The 18,649-nt window shown below is 40.9% G+C and overlaps 1 protein-coding gene across 1 annotated transcript in view; it reads right to left on the reverse strand.

Moving 5' to 3' along the window:
- MTDH (metadherin) overlaps positions 1-18,649 on the reverse strand; it is a 58,636-nt gene that overhangs the window by 8,546 nt on the left and 31,441 nt on the right. Inside the window, exons 8-11 of the mRNA XM_054020695.1 lie at positions 15,447-15,545; positions 12,511-12,635; positions 11,623-11,742; positions 6,272-6,391 (exon numbers count right to left, since the gene is read on the reverse strand). Coding sequence (XP_053876670.1) covers positions 6,272-6,391; positions 11,623-11,742; positions 12,511-12,635; positions 15,447-15,545 — 464 coding nt within the window. The remainder of the gene's footprint in view (positions 1-6,271; positions 6,392-11,622; positions 11,743-12,510; positions 12,636-15,446; positions 15,546-18,649) is intronic.

Raw genomic sequence — 18,649 nt, forward strand, 5'->3', positions numbered from 1 at the left:
ATAATATGGAATGTAGACTAGAGTATAAATGAGAAAAATAAGATATCAGGATGACCTATGTATAAACAAAATGCAGCTGATGCTTATTATTGTCTGTAACAAAAGGTATAAATGCTTGCTGTTATTGTTTACCTGTAGAGAGACCTGCCTAGGAGGGGGAGACCCTATGTTCTAGTGCACTCTCTCCCTCTATGCAATTGCTTGAGAATAAAGTATCTGATTTTGCTGCAACTAACCAAAGAGTGAGAACTGTGTTTTTCTTTGACAGCAAATCAGAATTCCCACAGAAGAAGGGCTTCGTGGCAGAGCGGCGATGACCAGACGCCGCCTTGTTTGTTCAGATAAAAAATGGCCATGGTGTTGTCTGTCAGAACTTCTACGCAACGGTCTCGTAGGTGGGGAAGGAACGCTTGGGTATGCAAGGCGGATCACCCTGAGTTCCTTGATATTGATATGGAGTTAGCTCGTTTTCCTGCCACAGACCCTGCGTTGTCAGGTCTTTGAGGTGAGCCCCCCATCCCAGCGCGGATGCATCCGTGACCAGAGTCAGGGTGGGTTGAGGAGGATGAAACGGGACCCCACCGTTTGAGGGTCCAGCCACCAGCGCAGGGAGTCGAGAGTGGGGCTCGGGACCGTAAGCACCATATGTAGGTTGTTGTGGCCCGGTCGATATACAGACGCCAACCACATCAGTAGGGGTCTGAGACGTAGTCTGGCGTGTTGCACTACATAGGTGCAAGAAGCCATGTGACCCAGCAGCTTGAGAGACTGCCTCGCCGTGGTGGTGGGGAACCTGCAGAGGTTGATGATTATGTTGGTTAGAGCTAGATGCCGGGCCTCTGGGAGGAAAGCCCGAGATTGGTTCGCGTCTAAGACTGCTCCAATAAACTCTATTGTCTGGGTCGGTGAGAGTACAGACTTGCTGGCGTTCAGCATGATGCCCAAGCAGTCAAATGTGTCCATGACCAACTGCACCTGAGACTGGACTTGCTGGTGAGATCAACCCCGAATAAGCCAGTCTTTGAGGTACGGGAACACGTGAATATGATGACAGCGAAGAAAAGCTGCCACAACCGCCATGCACTTGGTGAAGACGCGAGGGGCTGTGCATAAGCTGAATGGGAGGGCTGTGAACTGGTAGTGAGTCTTGTGCACCACGAGCCGGAGAAAACGTCTGTGGGACGGGGCGATTGAGATATGAAAGTAGGGGTCTTTCATATCGAGGGCGGCATACCAGTCTCCCGGGTCCAGAGAGGGGATGATCGTGGCCAAGGAGACCATGCGGAACTTCAGGTTGACGATGTACTTGTTGAGCTCCCTGAGGTCCAGAATGGGCCTTAAGCTTCCTTTTGCCTTGGGAACGAGGAAGTAGCGCGAGTAGAAACCCTTGCCCCTGAGCAATTGAGGCACTTCCTCCACTGCTCCTAGGGCGAGGATTGCCTGTACCTCCTGGATGAGAAGTTGCTCGTGAGAAGGGTCCCTGAAGAGGGACAGGGAAGGAGGGTGGGAGGGGGGGAGATAGACCGGAAGTGGATAGAATATCCCGCCTCTATCATGCGAAGGACCCAACGGTCCGATGTAATAAGGGACCCAGCACGGTAGAAACAGGATATATGGTTCAGGAAGGGACAGCTGGCTGGGTTTTGCATTGGTAGTCTGTCCTTGAGCACACCTTCAAAATGGGCGCTTAGGGCCCGAGGGGGGTGGGTGGGTGTGGATTGGCCCTGGCTCTGTCCCGAAGGAGGGCGTGATGGTCTACACCGTGGGTAACTGCTTCTCCTACGGGAGAAGTCCTGCCTAGGTCTAGGCAGGAAGGGGCATTGTTGCAGGGGCTGAGGCTTAAACGGCTTTCTTTGAGTGGCCAGGGTATGCATGCCCAAGGATTTTATGGTGTTCCTTGTGTCTTTCAGGGTATGCAGACAAGAGTCAGTTTGCTCAGTGAACAGACCCTGGCTGTCAAATGGAAGATACTAAATGGTGTGTTGCACTTCAGGTGGGAGGCCGGATGACTGGAACCATGCATTCCGACACACGGCGATGCTGGAGGCCAAGGTGCGAGCTGCTGCGTTCGTGGCATCAAGGGAGCCCTGGAGGGAGGTTCAGGCTACCAGCTTGCCCTCCTTAGCGATGGCCCCCAGTTCCGTGCAGGACTCACATGGGAGGAGTTCCTGGAACTTAAGGATTGCAGACCACAAGTTATAGCTGTATCTGCTGAGAATCACAAGCTGGTTCACGATTCAAACTGAGAGGCCCTCCGTAGAATAAATTTTACTACTGAAGAGGTCCATGTGTTTCGCCTCCTTTGATTCTGTCCACCTGATGAGTCTCCCCCAGACACCTAAGGCAGGAGTCATGGGGGTCGCCCATAGGCATGGGCTTGCTGCAAGAACTACAGGGTTTGAAGCCCTGGGACAGCATGCCCCAGAGCCCCGCAGGGCACTCGTTGAAGGGGAAACCCCCCCCCCCCCCCAACCACTACACTACACTTTAACTAACAAAGGAAACTATTTACAACGATAAGACAATGCTAGGGAGTAGTGGAGTACTCGCTAGCAAGAGACCACTGTTCCAACAATGGTCATGGGCGGTAAGAAGGAACTGAAGGGGGGTCGGGCCGGCAGGGCCTTATATAGAGCGCCATATCGGCGCCACTCCAGGGGGCTCCACAGCCAGCCCGACAGGTAGTTGCTAGGGAAAAGTTTTCCGACTTCCGTGCATGCAGCATGCGCACACACCTAACTGGAATTGATATGAGCAAGCACTCGAAGAAGAACAGGTCCATTTTGGTGCCGAGAAAGTAATTGGCTAAGACTGTGAAGAGCCCGTCCAGACAAGATCTACTAAACAATAAGATTAAGTTACTCCTGCAACAGGTACTGCGCTCTAGGCTTTGCTGTACTCCGGTGTACACTGATTACAAGGCTTACTGTAAAGCAACATTAAGAATAAGAAATTCAGATGAAAACTAACAGAAAAAAGTGATCCGCTTTTACTGTTTTGATAACAAATATGAAGTGGGATATGTGGCATATTGGAAGTTGTTTCCAGTTGTATTAGCTCCCCTACAGTTATCTATTTGATGCACATGGAGCAAAATAAAACTTGGAATTTTTTTTTTTTTAAACTGAACATTTTCCATGTTTCTGCGCACTGCCCCCGCACCTCCCATTGGCCGGGAACACAACTGAATTATACTAATAACTAGAATAGTATTACGTACACTATTGTACACAAAAGCTGAGAGAGAATATTGTTCGGGTACCGAACAGGGTCCGAACAACCGTTACGGGTGGTAAGAAGGAACTGAGTGGGGTAGGGGCGTCTCTACCATTTATATCCGCAAACAGTGGTGCATGGTAGCAGGGGGAGTACTGAGTGCACAGACACCAAGAGTGGAATGCACATGTGCAATCACTCAAAGGAGAATAATTACACTAGTGCCTGATTTGATTTATTAGTATGTAACTAGTAGCACTGGGATTTTCTGAAACTCACCGCTACTTAGTTTCGAAGGGGGTGTATATATGAATTCCCATAGTGCTAGATTCCAGCAGCTTTTCCCACCAGGTCCTACCCACTACAAGATGCTGGTAATGTCAGCAGGGGGAGAGTAAGGTCCTCAAACCCTGCTCTCCCTCTCTGTTGGGGCACTCAGGAAGCATACCTTATGTTACAGTTTTCTATCTTACTTTTGCTTTTCTAATTTTATGGGCATTTACTCAATACTGACTACCAAAGGAGACCTCCTTCACTGTTTCAGAAACTTTTCAGAAATTTTCATCTTGAAACAAAAGAATACAAGGAGTTGCTCTGTACCGATCAAATCTTCAGAGATGGCCAAGAAAATTGAAAATGCAAGGAGGCTTCTTTTGCATTATCAACACTGGAAAATTACACTATGTTAGAACCTCACCCCGAGGAATCTTGGTAACTAAAATTATATTAGACAACTTGGCACTCGTGTTTAACTCTGCCCAGCTGACGCAGTGCGAACTCTAGGCTACCTAGCTGTAACTTCAAGGGAAAAATTGTTATAGAAAAGAATTTTGTTCTTAAATTTGTGTAAACAGGCCTGATCCTGCAATTTTAGACAGGCTGACAGACTGTGTCCCACGTGGAATCCACATATGGGCATTCCTGCACAGACCTGATGGTTCAGAACAATAGGCGCAACCTAAGTCTCCAGGCAATAGTGTGCACCAATCAATCCATATAAGAGTTCCATGTGGGACACAGTCTGCCTGTCTGTTTGATACATTCATATAAAAACCAGAGTTGACTTCTTTTAAAAACGACTTATGAGCAATGAACAAAATCTGCTGAAAACAGTCAGATTCCGACAAGGTTATCAATTTATAAGAGAAAATGAAGACTAAAATTTTTAACTAAAGTTTTGATTAAATAAAAAAAATATTTTAGTACACTGGTCTTAATTTTGTGAAAAAAAATTGTGAAGTCCTGTAATAAGAGAGTTCTAAACTTCTAATATGGATAGGCTTTTAGGAAAAAAATTACTAGATTTTTTTTAAGTACTTCTGAACCCTGCTTTCCAGATCCTAATCTAGAAATCTTTTGTATCTCAATTAAATTGTCAAATTATTCCAGTCTTCTCTACTAAATTAGTTGCAACTCTGGGCCCAACACAGAAACATGAGCAAATCATAGTGCATATAAAATTAAATGGCAAATATAAAAGAGGTCAACATTTTCCAGAGAAAGTCACTAATGTATAGAGAAAGTTTTTTAGTTCATCAGGCAGAGTTTCAATCATTCAGTTATGTGTCAGTTCTATTTCAGGCAAAATAGATTAAATGACCTTTTAATGGTAAAGTCAGCTTTTAATCTGCATATTTACCATTCAAGATGTATTTAAAAAGTCACATAAAAGGATGATATTTTAGGTAGCTCTAGTGCCTGAATATAATTTTCAGAATTATATTTTCATGTAAAAAAATGATCAGATTCTTTATAAAAATCTTACTATATCTGTTTCCTTTGGGCGATCTGTGATCTTTGCTACAAAGTTATTTTAATAAGTAACTATTTGAAATTTAGACCTTATCTGTGCTAAATTGATGACGTTTTGTATTTGTTAGAGGAATGTCTTAAAAGAAATTCTAATTTTACATGCCATTGTTGAAACCTAAGTTAAACATCATATACCCATCAGAAGAAATTGTACCACCCAAACAGCAGTCTCAGTGACTTTCAGTTTTAGCCATTACATAGCTAGAAGAATCTTTTACCCACAGAAATTGACAAAACCAACAGTACTACATAGTTTTAGTGGACTACTTAACTTTTAAATAATATTTCATTTATGTGTAACACCGTTTTGTAAAGTGTGCCAGATGTTTTCAGTTTATATATAAATGCCATCTACACTGAACATGATTCCAGCCTACTACCAGAAGCAGAGATCCTATTCTGGAGGATGAGTGTATCATTCAATGACAATATCTAAAGATCCTGCTGCTTGGAGAAAGAGGCAGGGTGGGGGGGGAGGAGAGGAAGTCTGCCTCCTTTCTCCTCTCTTCCCCCACAACCAAAAGATCTCTTGCTGTTTCGGAGAGATGAAACTGGCTGCCAGAGCATTTACAGACTTAGATGACAAACAGTTCTTTTCACACCTGTTACATGCAACCTCCACATGCAATTTTCCTTCAATTTTTCAATTCTTGAGATGGGAGTGCATTTTAAGATTGATTATGTAATAGACACAAGATTAAATTCCCAGAAAGTACAGATTTCAAAAACGAATCTTATTTGTTTCAGTTACTTCCCCATATCAAATCCGCTCGGTTTACCAGTCTAAAGATGTTTTTTCTATCTACCAACACTGGAATCTGAAGGGCCAACATAGCTCACGGAGAGAGCCAGAATAATAAAGATTTTATAACTGATATTAACAATTGTTAATGTGGATGCCAGAATACATTAGAATCCAGGTCTCACTCCCATTCTTATATCAGGTCTGATTTATTACTTTGTAAACCCCCAGTTAATGCAAGCATACTTTATTCAGTTATATTTGCTTACTTGAACAATAAACACAGGGTAAAGGTCTACTGAGTCAGCAGACGTGCCCTTTAAATTAAGGAGGCAGAAGTGCACCTAATCAACATTTCAAGCCTATTTCATATTTTAAAGCACATAGCCTGAAGTGATGGTAATGTTAAGGATGCAGACAAGTCAACAAAATGTTTCAATGCAATTTTTTTATCTTGAGTATTTCAAAATAGGAACTTTTTTTTTTTTTTTTAATTCATACCTCAGCTGGTTCACTAGTGCTTATGGTCTTCAAAGAAAAAGCTATTTCCTGTTGTGGTTGAGCTTTTGCAGTATCCTCCTGAAATTCCTCTCCAACCTCTCTATCCAGGTCTTCAGCATCCTACAGAAAAAAGAAGGGAATGAGCCAACAGCTGCAGAAGAATTCCATTATCCTTTTCCTGTTAAGTCTTGGTTCTGTTGTGACACTAACTCAACTAGGTTGCATGAATGACATTAAGAGAAGTAAACATGTAAAGAAAGTATTAGATTAATACACCTGGACATGCAGTACAGGCCAGGATGATTACAAATAGTTTCTAGAACGTAGCCCGAAAATATCTATTGAGGTAAATCAGTGATGTCCTGAAGGCAATAACCTATACAAGTAAATTACTTATCACAAACAAAATTAAGTGTTTTAAATTATGAATCACTTTAAATGTATGTACAAAGTGTGTGTGAATATGTAAAATGTAAGTGTGTGTGAAATTTAAAGTGAAGTTCTATTCTGAAAAGTGTTGTGAAAAAATGTCATTTGGGGTTTGATATTTGTTAATTCCATGCTCAGTTTACAAGTAAAAAGACGTTCCTAACCATGAGCCCTGCAGACTAAACCTGAACTCTGCTTATTTCATAAGTCAACACTATTAATGAAGGTTTTGCAGAAAAAGCTAAGCCCTCAGTGATGTATATGCAACTCTACTGTCTTCAAATTAGGTCTAGAGAGAAATCTTTCCATTTTAGGTGTTTATATAGCCCCAACCACCACGGTATCTGAGCATCTCATAATCTTTGTGTATTTATCCTCACATCACCTCTATAAATTAAGAAAGTACTTTTATCCCCATTTTACAGATGGGGGAACTGAGGCACAGAGGCCTAGTGACTGCCCAAGATCACACAAAGTCTGTGGCAGAGCAGGAAATTGAACCCAAGTGTCCCAAGACCAAAGCTATGCCCTAAACACTGGACCATCCTTCTCCACACACTCCTTTCAGCTTGCACAGATGGAACCAATCAGACCGTAACAATTCTGTTGGTGAACGAGGAGGAATAGAATCCAGCTCACTCATTTTTAGTTAACAGACGTCAAAGGCAGTTTAAAACAAAACAAAACACAAAAAAAACAAAAAAACCTTACTTTTGGTCACTCAAATCAGCAGATATGACTGACCACACTGGAAGTATATCCATTGAATAAGTTCCCATCTGTACACAATCATTTTTCAAATGAGAAAATCACTGTCAGACCTACTTTAGTGTTCTGGATTTAAACTGTAACTAGTTTGTCCTACTGTAATAGCAGTCTAACCTTACAACAGGCTCTCATATTGACAGTTCTATATGCACCCATCAAGCAAGAGATTTAATAATTTAGGTTTTTTAATACTGTTTATAAGCTCTGTGGATGGTAAGAAGTTATTCTCACCTTTTGTACATTTAGGCTGATATACAAATCCAAAAAAGGTAGCTTTCTTAAACTGAGAATCAGAACGAAAAGTATTAAACAAGAACTTTATGAAACATATCTGGAGATGCAAAATTAAATGAAATTAGAGATATCAGAGTGTAGCTAGCACTTGATTCCTTGGATAGGAATCAATTTGACAGGATAATTGACAGGTAGGTTACATGTAACTATAGTATCTGGAATTCAGAATATATTGCCTCTGCAGGTCCCTGTTGGAGGAGTTGTTTCTTTCAAAGCCACAGGCCATTATACAGAAGAGACACAAACACTGAGTGTGGAATTTGAGCATTCCAAGCTGTGGTTTTAGAAGCTCTGCTCCTCTAGAACCCTCATTTCTTCTTTACCGCAAGTAAGATACTGCAAATCTACAGTGCCTCTCCCTCTCTCCAAAGGCATTAGTTACAAATCCCAGTTGATGGTTAAATCTCTCTTTATGAAACTGCCTCTGCAGAGTCTCACTGCAAGTGACTGGCAAGTAGTACCAGTCCCAACGAGTGAGATCAATTAAAAAACAAAACAAACAAAAAGAAAATAAACCTCCCAAAAAACACCAAAGGACTGCTTTCCCCCAAAAAACATCCAGTATGACTCCAGATTTGAGACAGTAATGATTTGTAAAATGTCTAAACTGAACTGTGAAAGGCAGCCCTGCATTTGATATACATTTGAGCACAAGCAGCTAAAGTAGTTACTCTCCCAGTAGAACGAGCTCACCCTGTCCGGGAACACTAGTAGCACTAGATAGAGGTGGAACTCTTGTGCTATCTTTGCAAATACTATAAACTACTGAGCTGACCTAAGGAACTCTTACTCCGGCCCAGGTAGTAATTAACATCTTGTTCAGACCTAGCTTGCTGAGATCGAGCATAGCTTCTCCTAGGAAGTTATGATTCCTGGAGACTTAGAATTTCATACAAAATCAAGCTAAATTACGATCTTAGGTAAGAGTTTAGATAAAGTCACATCACTACCATATCATTAGGGTATACGGTATAAGACAGTCTGCCAAAAGAACTTTCAGCTCACTCATATTGTACCTATATTTAAGAAAGGAATAAAAATGATCTGGGAAATGACAGGCCCATTAGTTTGACCTCAACTGTATCGTAGAATCATAGGAAGAGACCTCGAGAGGTCATCTAGTCCAGTCCCCTGCACTCATGTCAGGACTAAGTATTATCTAGACCAGGGGTCGGCAACATTTGGCATGCGGCTCGCCAGGGTAAGCACCCTGGCGGGCCGGGCCAGTTTTATTTACCTGCTGACGCGGCAGGTTTGGCAGATTGCAGCTCCCACTGGCCGCAGTTCGCCATCCCGGGCCAATGGGGGCAGCGGGAAGCCGTGGCCAGCACATCGCTCGCCTGCGCTGCTTCCCACCGCCCCCATTGGCCCGGGACAGCGAACCGCGGCCAGTGGGGGCTGCAATCAGCCAAACCTGCCGCGTCAGCAGGTAAATAAAACTGGCCCGGCCCGCCAGGGTACTTACCCTGGCGAGCCGCGTGCCAAACGTTGCCGACCCCTGATCTAGACCATCCCTGACAGATGTTTGTAAGGTCTTAGAACAAATTTTGAAAGAGAGAGAGAAAGACGGAGATAAATGGTAACTAGGATAAAATACAAAATGGTTTTACAAAAAGTAGATCATGCTAAACCAACCTGATCTCTTTCTTTGAGAAAATAACCAATTTTCTAGACAAAGAAAATGCAGTAGATTTAATCTACCTGGATTTCAGTAAAGCATTTTATACAGTTCCACATGGAAAATTAGTAGTTAAATTAGGATGATGGCAATTAATGAGAACAGAAAGGTGGGTAACAAACTGTCTAGAGGGGAGACTACCATGGGTCAAGCTGAAAGGTGAATTACCAGGCTGGGTGGGGACTACTAGTGGAGTTCCTCAGGGATCGGTCTTGGGACCATCTTAGGGCTGGTCCACACTAACCCCCACTTCGAACTAAGATACGCAACTTCAGCTACGTGAATAACGTAGCTGAAGAGAAGTATCTTAGTTCGAACTTACCGTGGGTCCACACGCGGCAGGCAGGCTCCCCCGTCAACTCCGCGTACTCCTCTCGCGGAGCAGGAGTACCGGCGTTGATGGCGAGCACTTCCGGGATCGATCCCAGAAGATCGATTGCTTACCGCTGGACCCAGAGGTAAGTATAGACGTACCCTTATTTAACATTTTCATTAATGACCTTGGCACAAAGAGTGGGAGCGTGCTAATAAAATTTGCAGATGACACAAAGTTGGGAAGTACTGCCAATATGAAAGAAGACTGGCATATCATACAGGAAGACCTGGATGACCTTGAAAACGGGAGTAATAGAAATGGAGTAAAATGAAACAGGATAGCACGAAGTGTAAGGTCATGCACTTTGGGATGAACAACAAAATTTTTTGCTATAAATTGGGGACATATCAGTGGGAAGCAACAGAGGAGAAACGAGACATGGGTGTACCGGTCGACCACAGGACGATTATGAGCTTCCAGTGCAATGCAGCAGTGAAAAAGGCTACTGCAATATAGGATGCATCAGGAGAAGTATTTCCACCAGAGACAGGGAAGTGTTATTACCTCATCTGGAGTACTGTGTGCAATTCTGTTGTACCATGTTTCAGAAGCATGAATTCAAAGTGGAACAATTCACTGAAACATTCTGAAATAATCTATCACTGACGCATAAATACATACTCAAATTTGCTCAATCCAAAGGAAAAAGTTTAGGTTTGAAATCAAATGTTCTAACCATTAGAAGACTGGAGCTCTGAAACAGCCTTACAAGGGAAGTAGTGGGGGCAAAAAGCCTAACTTGTTTCAAGACTTAGCTTTACAGAGGGGACTGCATGATTAGGTGGCCTATAATCACATATGGCCTATCCATGACTGCTCTTAGGAAATGTGTCCTATCTTCAGCCATTGGAGATAAGATGGGGAAGGGCTCTGAGTTACTACAGAGAATTCTTTACCAGGTGTCTGGCTGCTGGGTCTAGCTCACATGCTCAGAGTCTGACTGCCATGTTTAGGATCAGGAATCAGGGGGTAGCCGTGTTAGTCTGTATCTACAAAAACAACAAGGAGTCTGGTGGCAGATATCTGTTAGTCTTTAAGGTGCCACCAGACTCCTTGTTGTTTTTGTAGGATCAGGAAGAAATTTTTCCCGTCAGATTGGCAGAGACCCTGGCGAATTTTTTGCCTTCCTCTGCAGCATGGGTTAGTTACTGGTCTGAACTAGAGTAAGTTGTGGATTCTCTGTAACTTGAAGTCTTTAAATCAAGCTTCAAGGACTTAAGTAACTCAGCCAGAGATTATGGTCTTATTACAGGAATGGGTAAGTAGGATTCCGTGGCCTGAAATATACAGGAGGTCAGAGTAGATGATTATGATGGTTCCTTCTGGCCTTAAAGTCTGTGAGTTATTCCCCTATGTAATACAATGGTCAAGCAGTCTCTTCCGAAAGACAGGACACCCACTGCGGAGGAAAACAATGGTTGCTAGGTGCACCCTTAGTGAAGATCAGAAACTTTATTTTGCTGAGGATGATAAACAGTTCAGGATAAGCGAAACTGAACTGGTTTGGGAAGAACACCCACATTTTCCCTCATGTTTCATGATTTTTCTGTTGATCAATAATTAAATATTTGATGTTTAATTAATCTGATGAACATGATTCAATTTTTTGAATTATGTTCACCAAAAGAGTCAGGCAGCTATTTAGAACTGGCATTAATCAGTCAAGTATTCGAATCATGTTAATTCTTGACAAGCAGAAACAGAATATAATTCAAAAGTATTGAAAAAAATCAAGTGCATCTTTTAAAATTAATCAAGGATTTTGCCCCAGAGAGATCAGTAATACATGTTCTTATTTTATTGTACCTGTGCAGGAGAGCTAGCTTCTTCACCTTGCTTCTTTTTCTTCTTCTTCTTCTTCTTGGATTTGCCACTAGTACAGCTCTGGAGAGTTGGCTCTGCTTTTTCTCTCTCATCATCTGAAGCCTGAGTATTAGACGTACAAAACTGAGTCCAAAGAAAGTATAATTTCTCACTGCTTTTCGCTGACCTTCTAAAGATGGTATGCCTGTCAATCCTTTGTATCATTTGTACTTAAATTCTTAAAGCTGCAAATGGCCAGATAGATTGAACTGGTAAAATTAAGAGTATTTTGGTAATAGAAAAACATTCTTTTCATGCTATTTAGCAAACACTATCAACAGCAACTTGACTGGCAAATGGCCAAGATAATGACATATTTGCTTTGCATAATCAAAATACCAAAGTCATGGTAGGCACTATGAGCTTTCCTCTCAATACTAGCGCAATAGCTCGACATTTTTAGTCTACAGTGAGCACTCTACTTCTATCCCTTCCTTTGTAAATTACTCCAGAGTATAGCGGTAGAGCCAGTGCTATGATAAGCTATATTAAAGATACTTTGAAAAAATGTCATCCACCTGCAATTGTATGGGAAGGCTGCAGAGCAAAATGCAAGCACTGAGAAAATGTTCATTTTAAGGAATTGCTGCCCTATACCAATCCTAATTTGGGCAATGAGGAGTGAAACATTAAATGTTTTCCTTCTTGACTGTTGTGCTTTTATGTTTGTAACAATAACGGCACCACTATACATATTCAATGAAAAGTCAATGTAATGTGGGAATTAAATTGCCTGTTTATTGCTACCATGCAGGCAATCCAAATATAATCCAAAAAAGGTAGTAAAGGATAAGGTAGGGAATTTAGTATGCAATAAGTTAGGTTATCTACCTTCTGAACATCAGATAATGGTTCCTCAGGCTGTGGAATAGAAGCCTTTTCTTCATCTACCCAGTTCCCCCACTCTTCTGCTGGTGCATTCCAATCAGAGCTGGGATCAGCAGAAGAAAGACCATCTACGAAGGTTAAAAATAATGACAGTTTCAGGAAAATCTACTTATTCTACAATACGATTGCCAGTTTTCAGCAAAATGCCAAAAGCACTTCAAGAGTCAATCCTGTAATAAACTCTACATTTTCTTGCTGTTAAGATAGTACAAACTCATTTTTATTATTTTTAATGTTATAGATTTATTTTTTATTAATAAGTAGAAGACGCTTGACGAGGGCTTGAGGTAGGACCTAATTGCTTTGAGATCCTCCAATGGAATGCATAACAGAAGGACCAATTTAAATATTTAAAATATTGTAATATTTTAAATTTCTAAAGTGATTTTTTTCTAGATGGGCAATACTGTTATTTCCAATAATAGTACAAAATACTAAAAGTCAGCAAAGATTTACATTTCTGGAGAATTAATTTTCTTGACCAAAATTGTTATCAGTATGAATTCTTTATAAACTGCATCCACATTTACTGACAAATTAAGATCTTGGAAGAAAGATATGTTATTACATAAATTGGTACAAAAAGGATATTAGTTCTCATTTTCAACAGTTAGCCCAGTTCTTCAAACCATGTATGAGCAGTCAAGGTGACTCTTTGTAAGCAGACTGGTATATAAATGCGTTCTGTTGATTTGATTTTAATCTTGAACTTAAAAGTTGATTTACTGAGTTTTTGCATACTGTATTTTTCTTCAAGTTTTGCAGGTCTTTGCTCCATTTTTCCATTAGGTTGTTTATTTCACTGAGGACTGTGCAAATATGTTGTCACTGATGAATGTGACAGATTTAATAAGTCAATTCATATTTCATAGAGTAGAAATACTGATTAGAGCGAATTATGAAGAAAGGTGGAAACACTCTTTTATACAGAGTGACAACAAGTGGGTTTCAAAGTTAACATCTTATGCCATGTACCATAAATATGAGTAGACTAAAGAAATTAAGGTAAAAGAGAGAAAAGGAAAAAAAAAATCCAACTTGCTTACCAATGATGAATAGTCTGATTTCAGAATATTTATATTTGCATCCCTTTCGTCCATGCATTGACTTCTCCAATCATTTAAAATACTGCCAAAACTGAACTCCCTCCCACCTTGGGGTGAAGTTAGTGTAACAAGCTAGTAAGACAGACTGATATGGTTCAATTATAGCCTAACATCTAAAATCCTTAGCAAAATACTGGCTTCTCACTTGAAGGTCCCAAAGTTGTCCATTCTTTTCTATTCAATCTGATACTGGCACTACCTCTGCATCTGAATACTACTTTTATTTGCATCCAACCTGAAACAGGGGATAATGTACACAAATATGTACACTTTACACGTTTCCCACTTCTCTCACATTTGTACTTCAGTTATTTGATATCCATGACATTATTGAACTATGTAATAAACATTCCCAGCGGCTCAACATGCTCAGGAATTTGGCTAACTATACCCTTTAGAATTCAGAAAAGTGATTGACCCCAAGAGGATTCTAAGAGCTATAAAAAAAAGCAAGTTTGTATTATTAAATCGGATGAAAAAAGACTGAGTGCTGGACTAGTTGTGTCAAACTGGTCATACAGAATCTACACTATTTGCATGTATTACTTCCTTGCTGGTCTTAAAGATACTATCTTTCTACAAGCAATTTAGTAATTGTTTAATAAATAATACAGTAGTATAGTTGATAGGATAAAACTTATTAGCCAGTAACACTATAGCTACTGTTTCCTAGACTAATCAGCCAATGGATATGTCCATAGATTGATATGGAAATAAACATCCATAAATATTAAGCAGTTTAATGTGAAAATATCTGAAACAAGACAGTAAGTGTTCTTTACAAGTATAGTATTAATAGTAGGGACTAAGATTTAAATATTCAGTTACATTAATATTTTATACTCTTCACATTTGGAAAGACTGATCTGTGTTGAGGAACTACACGATCATATTTCAAATGTACAAGAAAAATTCAAGAGTTAATGATGAAACTGAGCTTTATATACCAGTTCTTAAATGATTTCAGGGGTATTCACTCTGGGGGACATTTATATATAGTCAATAATTGTGTGCTTTTACTATTATTAGATGAACAGCAAAGAGTCCTGTGGCACCTTATAGACTAACAGATGTATTGGAGCATGAGCTTTCATGGATGAATACCCACTGTCCACTACATGCATCCGACGAAGTGGGTATTCACCACTCAGGCTCCATACATCTGTTAGTCTATAAGGTGCCATAGGACTCTTTGCTGCTTTTACAGATCCAGACTAATATGGCTACCCCTCTGATATTAGATGGTTCACAGAAAACAGGCTTTCAAATGTCTTCCAATACTCAGTAAACCATACAGTGTGCTATGACCAATACATAAACTGAGCTCAGAGGCTTGTTATGTACTCATGCGCTGGAGTATTAACCCACTCTATTGGACCCCATTGCAGTATCTCCGTAATATTAAGCCAGTACACTTCACTCTGGGATTCAATTACTTAAGACTATTTCTAGCAAAAACCAGAAGAAACTGGATGCAGTTTTTTTCCATATCTTAAACAGGTAAATTTCCTTAACGAAGTGTTTTAGCTTAAAAAAATATCTATTTGAGGACTATTTTATATTTACATAATCATTAAAACTATGAATTTCAGCTGTAAGTAAGTTTCCTGATATTTGTGCCTTAAATTGACATTTAATATTAAAGAAATGAAAGAGATATAAAGCAAAAGCAACAGAATATAAAACCAGAAGCCAGTTAATGTAAAAGTTCAGACTGTGTGGCTGAAAAAAGCAGAGAAAATTTTAAATCACAAGAATTTTAGAGGAACATACTTAACCCAGACCATTCATCATCAACATGGGGCTGACTGCGGCTTAAATCCCACTGAAAATCAGAAGTACCAGGCTGAGTAACTGGCTCATTGCTAGATCCTGAAAGAGAGCAGAAGGAATACACTTATGAAAATTTTGGAATTTTTGTTAGCTTATAAACTTGGGTCTGTGGTGCTGAGTTCTCTTATTTAAAAATAAAAGGAAGTAACAAGGTAAGGTAAGAAAAAGAGGGAGAATCCAGCAAACAAAAGAAAACTTTTATCAGAGAATTCTGAGTGAGCAGGAATTCTGCTCTCTCCCCTCCTCCTGTGCATATTTTAAGTCAGAAGGAGCAAAAACAATTATCAGGATTTCAAAACTCATTAGATTCACTGTAACATTTCTTGCAATTTGAAGTTCTACATTCAGAAGGACAGACATAAACGTCTTCTGGAGATCCTCTATAGCAGCAGGCTGGCCTGCTAGTCCAGCAGAAACATACTGGACTATGGTACCAAATTTAATCTCTCTTTTTCAAGCCAAGAGAGGGGAACACTGAAGAGTGCACCCAACATTCAGTCACAGTGATAAAGGACACCACAGACTGCCTTCAAAATGGAGCATATTCAGCGGGAAGAGCAGGGACTTAGAGATCCCAGTAAAAGAAAAAAAAAAATAGAAATACTGAAACAAAAAGAGACAAAATTAAGGGATCACAGGCTATGGAAAAAGAGATAAACACTGACTACACAACATTCCACTGAACCTTGTTTATTGTTGATTGTATATTGAGGGCACAACAGTCTTATGAAAATGGTAAAATTACTTGCCTGTAATTCTGCTTTTCTGAAGATCTCTTATAGCAGCGGTTCTCAAACTTGGGTCTGCGGAGGGTACTCCAGGGGATCCGCAAGTCATGTCAAGAGCCGCTGACCCCGCTGATCAACTCCTCTCCCACCCTCCCAGCGCCTCCTGCATGCTGCTGAACAGCTGTTCCGTGGCGTGCAGCAGGCACTGGGAGAGAGGGGGAGGAGCAGAGATGGGGCACGCTTGGAAAGGGGGAGGAAAGAGGCGGGGAAGAGGGGCGGGGTGGAGTGGGGATGGAACCGGGGCTGAGCAGGGGTTGAGCACCCCCAGGGAAAATTAGAAGCCAGCTTGGGGGTCTGTGAAAAATTTTAAATCAAAATGGGGGTCCTCAGGTTACTGAAGTTTGAGAACTGCTGTCTTATAGGATTCTCACTCCTGGCTCTTAACTCTACTAGTTCTTAAGGTTTAAAGGTTTCACCATTGAGTGCAGTGTAGCAGGACAGAGTAAGAGCAATCATCATTGCTGGCTGTTATATGCAATACCCTGTTGAGTACAAATGCTGCCCTCCAAGTGTTACAGTCAGCTGTCTAGATTGTGCAGGAGGCAAAGCTCCCAGGATAAACCAATACTGGTGGAGCATTGAAAGAATGCTAGCAAAGTTTTCCAGCACCCAGAAGACACAGTAGGTGGCAGTGCCCCGAGAGGTCTGAGAAATCTATGAATCCTTTTATTCATTCCCTTCCTTCATGGTCCACTAGGATAAAAGGATTGCCTGAACTTCTCTCTCAACATGTTCATAACCTTTGCAGCTACATCAAATCTCATGCTTCAGGGCTCCAGCCAGTTGTCTGCAGAGGTTGGGAAGGAATTTTTTCCTGATGCACTACTGGCTCAGTTTATTCTGCTCTGGTTTTTTCCCCACCTTTCTCTAAAGGTGAGATTGGCCACCAGATTGGGGAGATCAGTACTTTGAGGCGGTACAGAGAATCTTGTTCCTCAGATGTCTGACTGATATGTCTTGCTTACACAACTGATTCATTTCTGACCCCAAATCTGGCAATTTCTCCCCAAGTGAGATTGGCAGGGACCTGGAGTGGGGTTTATGGCTTCCTCTACAGCATGGAACATTGATCACCTTCTAATCTCATGTGATTAATTTCCTACCATAGCTGGGATTTTAGGCATTGCTACCACTACCGGGACTTAAGTTTCTCCTATTCTCTGCTTGTGACACACAACAGTTTAATCTACTGAGAACTGATATGTTTAGTCCAACTAAACTCATTGGGCTCAATATAGGAGTATTTGTGGCAAATTTAATATCCTGTGATGTCAGACTAGATCTAAAGGTACTTTCTGGCATTAAATTCTATGAAATTAGATACTGGAGCATCTAACTCAGGTGTTGGAGTGCCAAGATACTGGCTGTAAAGAATACGGTGATGAACACACACAACAGTGCCAGATAAGAGACACATCCAGGTGTAGACACACCAAAGTACAGCAGAACCCAGTTTATCTGATTTAATTGAGACCAGGGCTAGATTGGATAATCAAAAATTCAGATAATCCAGAGAATGGGAGAGTGCGAGACTGCAGCACTGTCTAACGGACGTAAGAAAGATTGCCCACTTCTGGACCTGTGCACACACTGGTTGTTCAGTTAATACGAAGAGCTGGATAATGGAGGTCAGATAATCAGTGGAACAGTGGAAACGGAGGTGGAAAGAGTGCCCCAGGAAAGGCAGAAACACTAGAAAAAAGAAACAGCTGAGATGCATCACAGAACTTGCACGAGCACTCAATGCAACTGCTTCACAAAAAGTTTAGGTAAATATGCCAAGTTGACTGGAGGAATGGGCAAATAAATATGCAACAAAGGAACTCAAAACTGGAATGAGACAAAAGTGCAGTCTCCAACATGCTGCTTCTCCTTTGCGGACAGTGGTCTTCTAGGAGGTGATGCAGTGTTTAGAAAGCAGTATTTATACTTGGCAGAGGTAGCATACAAGAGTTATTAGGAGGTCTAGCTTGCAATCCTCTCTGCTACTGCACCTTTCTAGGGTAAAAAATACTTTTAAGAGTTAAGGGAGTTATTCCAGTCTCACACTAAGGAGCTAAGACATAGAATTTACAATCCTACATATATGGTATCTTTAGGGAATTATGTTCATGCTCCTTCATCAGGAGTCTGAAATTGACATCTGCAGCAATGCTCAAGTGTTCCTAAACACAGATTGCTTCTGATGAATGATGAGCAGAACAGGAAGGATCTGGAAAAGACACTGAGGTGACAATCTCATATTTAGTCTAGCTTTTGGGTTTTTATTTATCATTTTGGAGAATGAGGTATTTATTCTAATTGCATAACACTTAAATGTATAACACATAAAAACCAATTCCATGATTAAAGATG

Source organism: Malaclemys terrapin, chromosome 2 (genome assembly GCF_027887155.1).
Source record: "Malaclemys terrapin pileata isolate rMalTer1 chromosome 2, rMalTer1.hap1, whole genome shotgun sequence".
Taxonomy (NCBI): domain Eukaryota; kingdom Metazoa; phylum Chordata; order Testudines; family Emydidae; genus Malaclemys; species Malaclemys terrapin.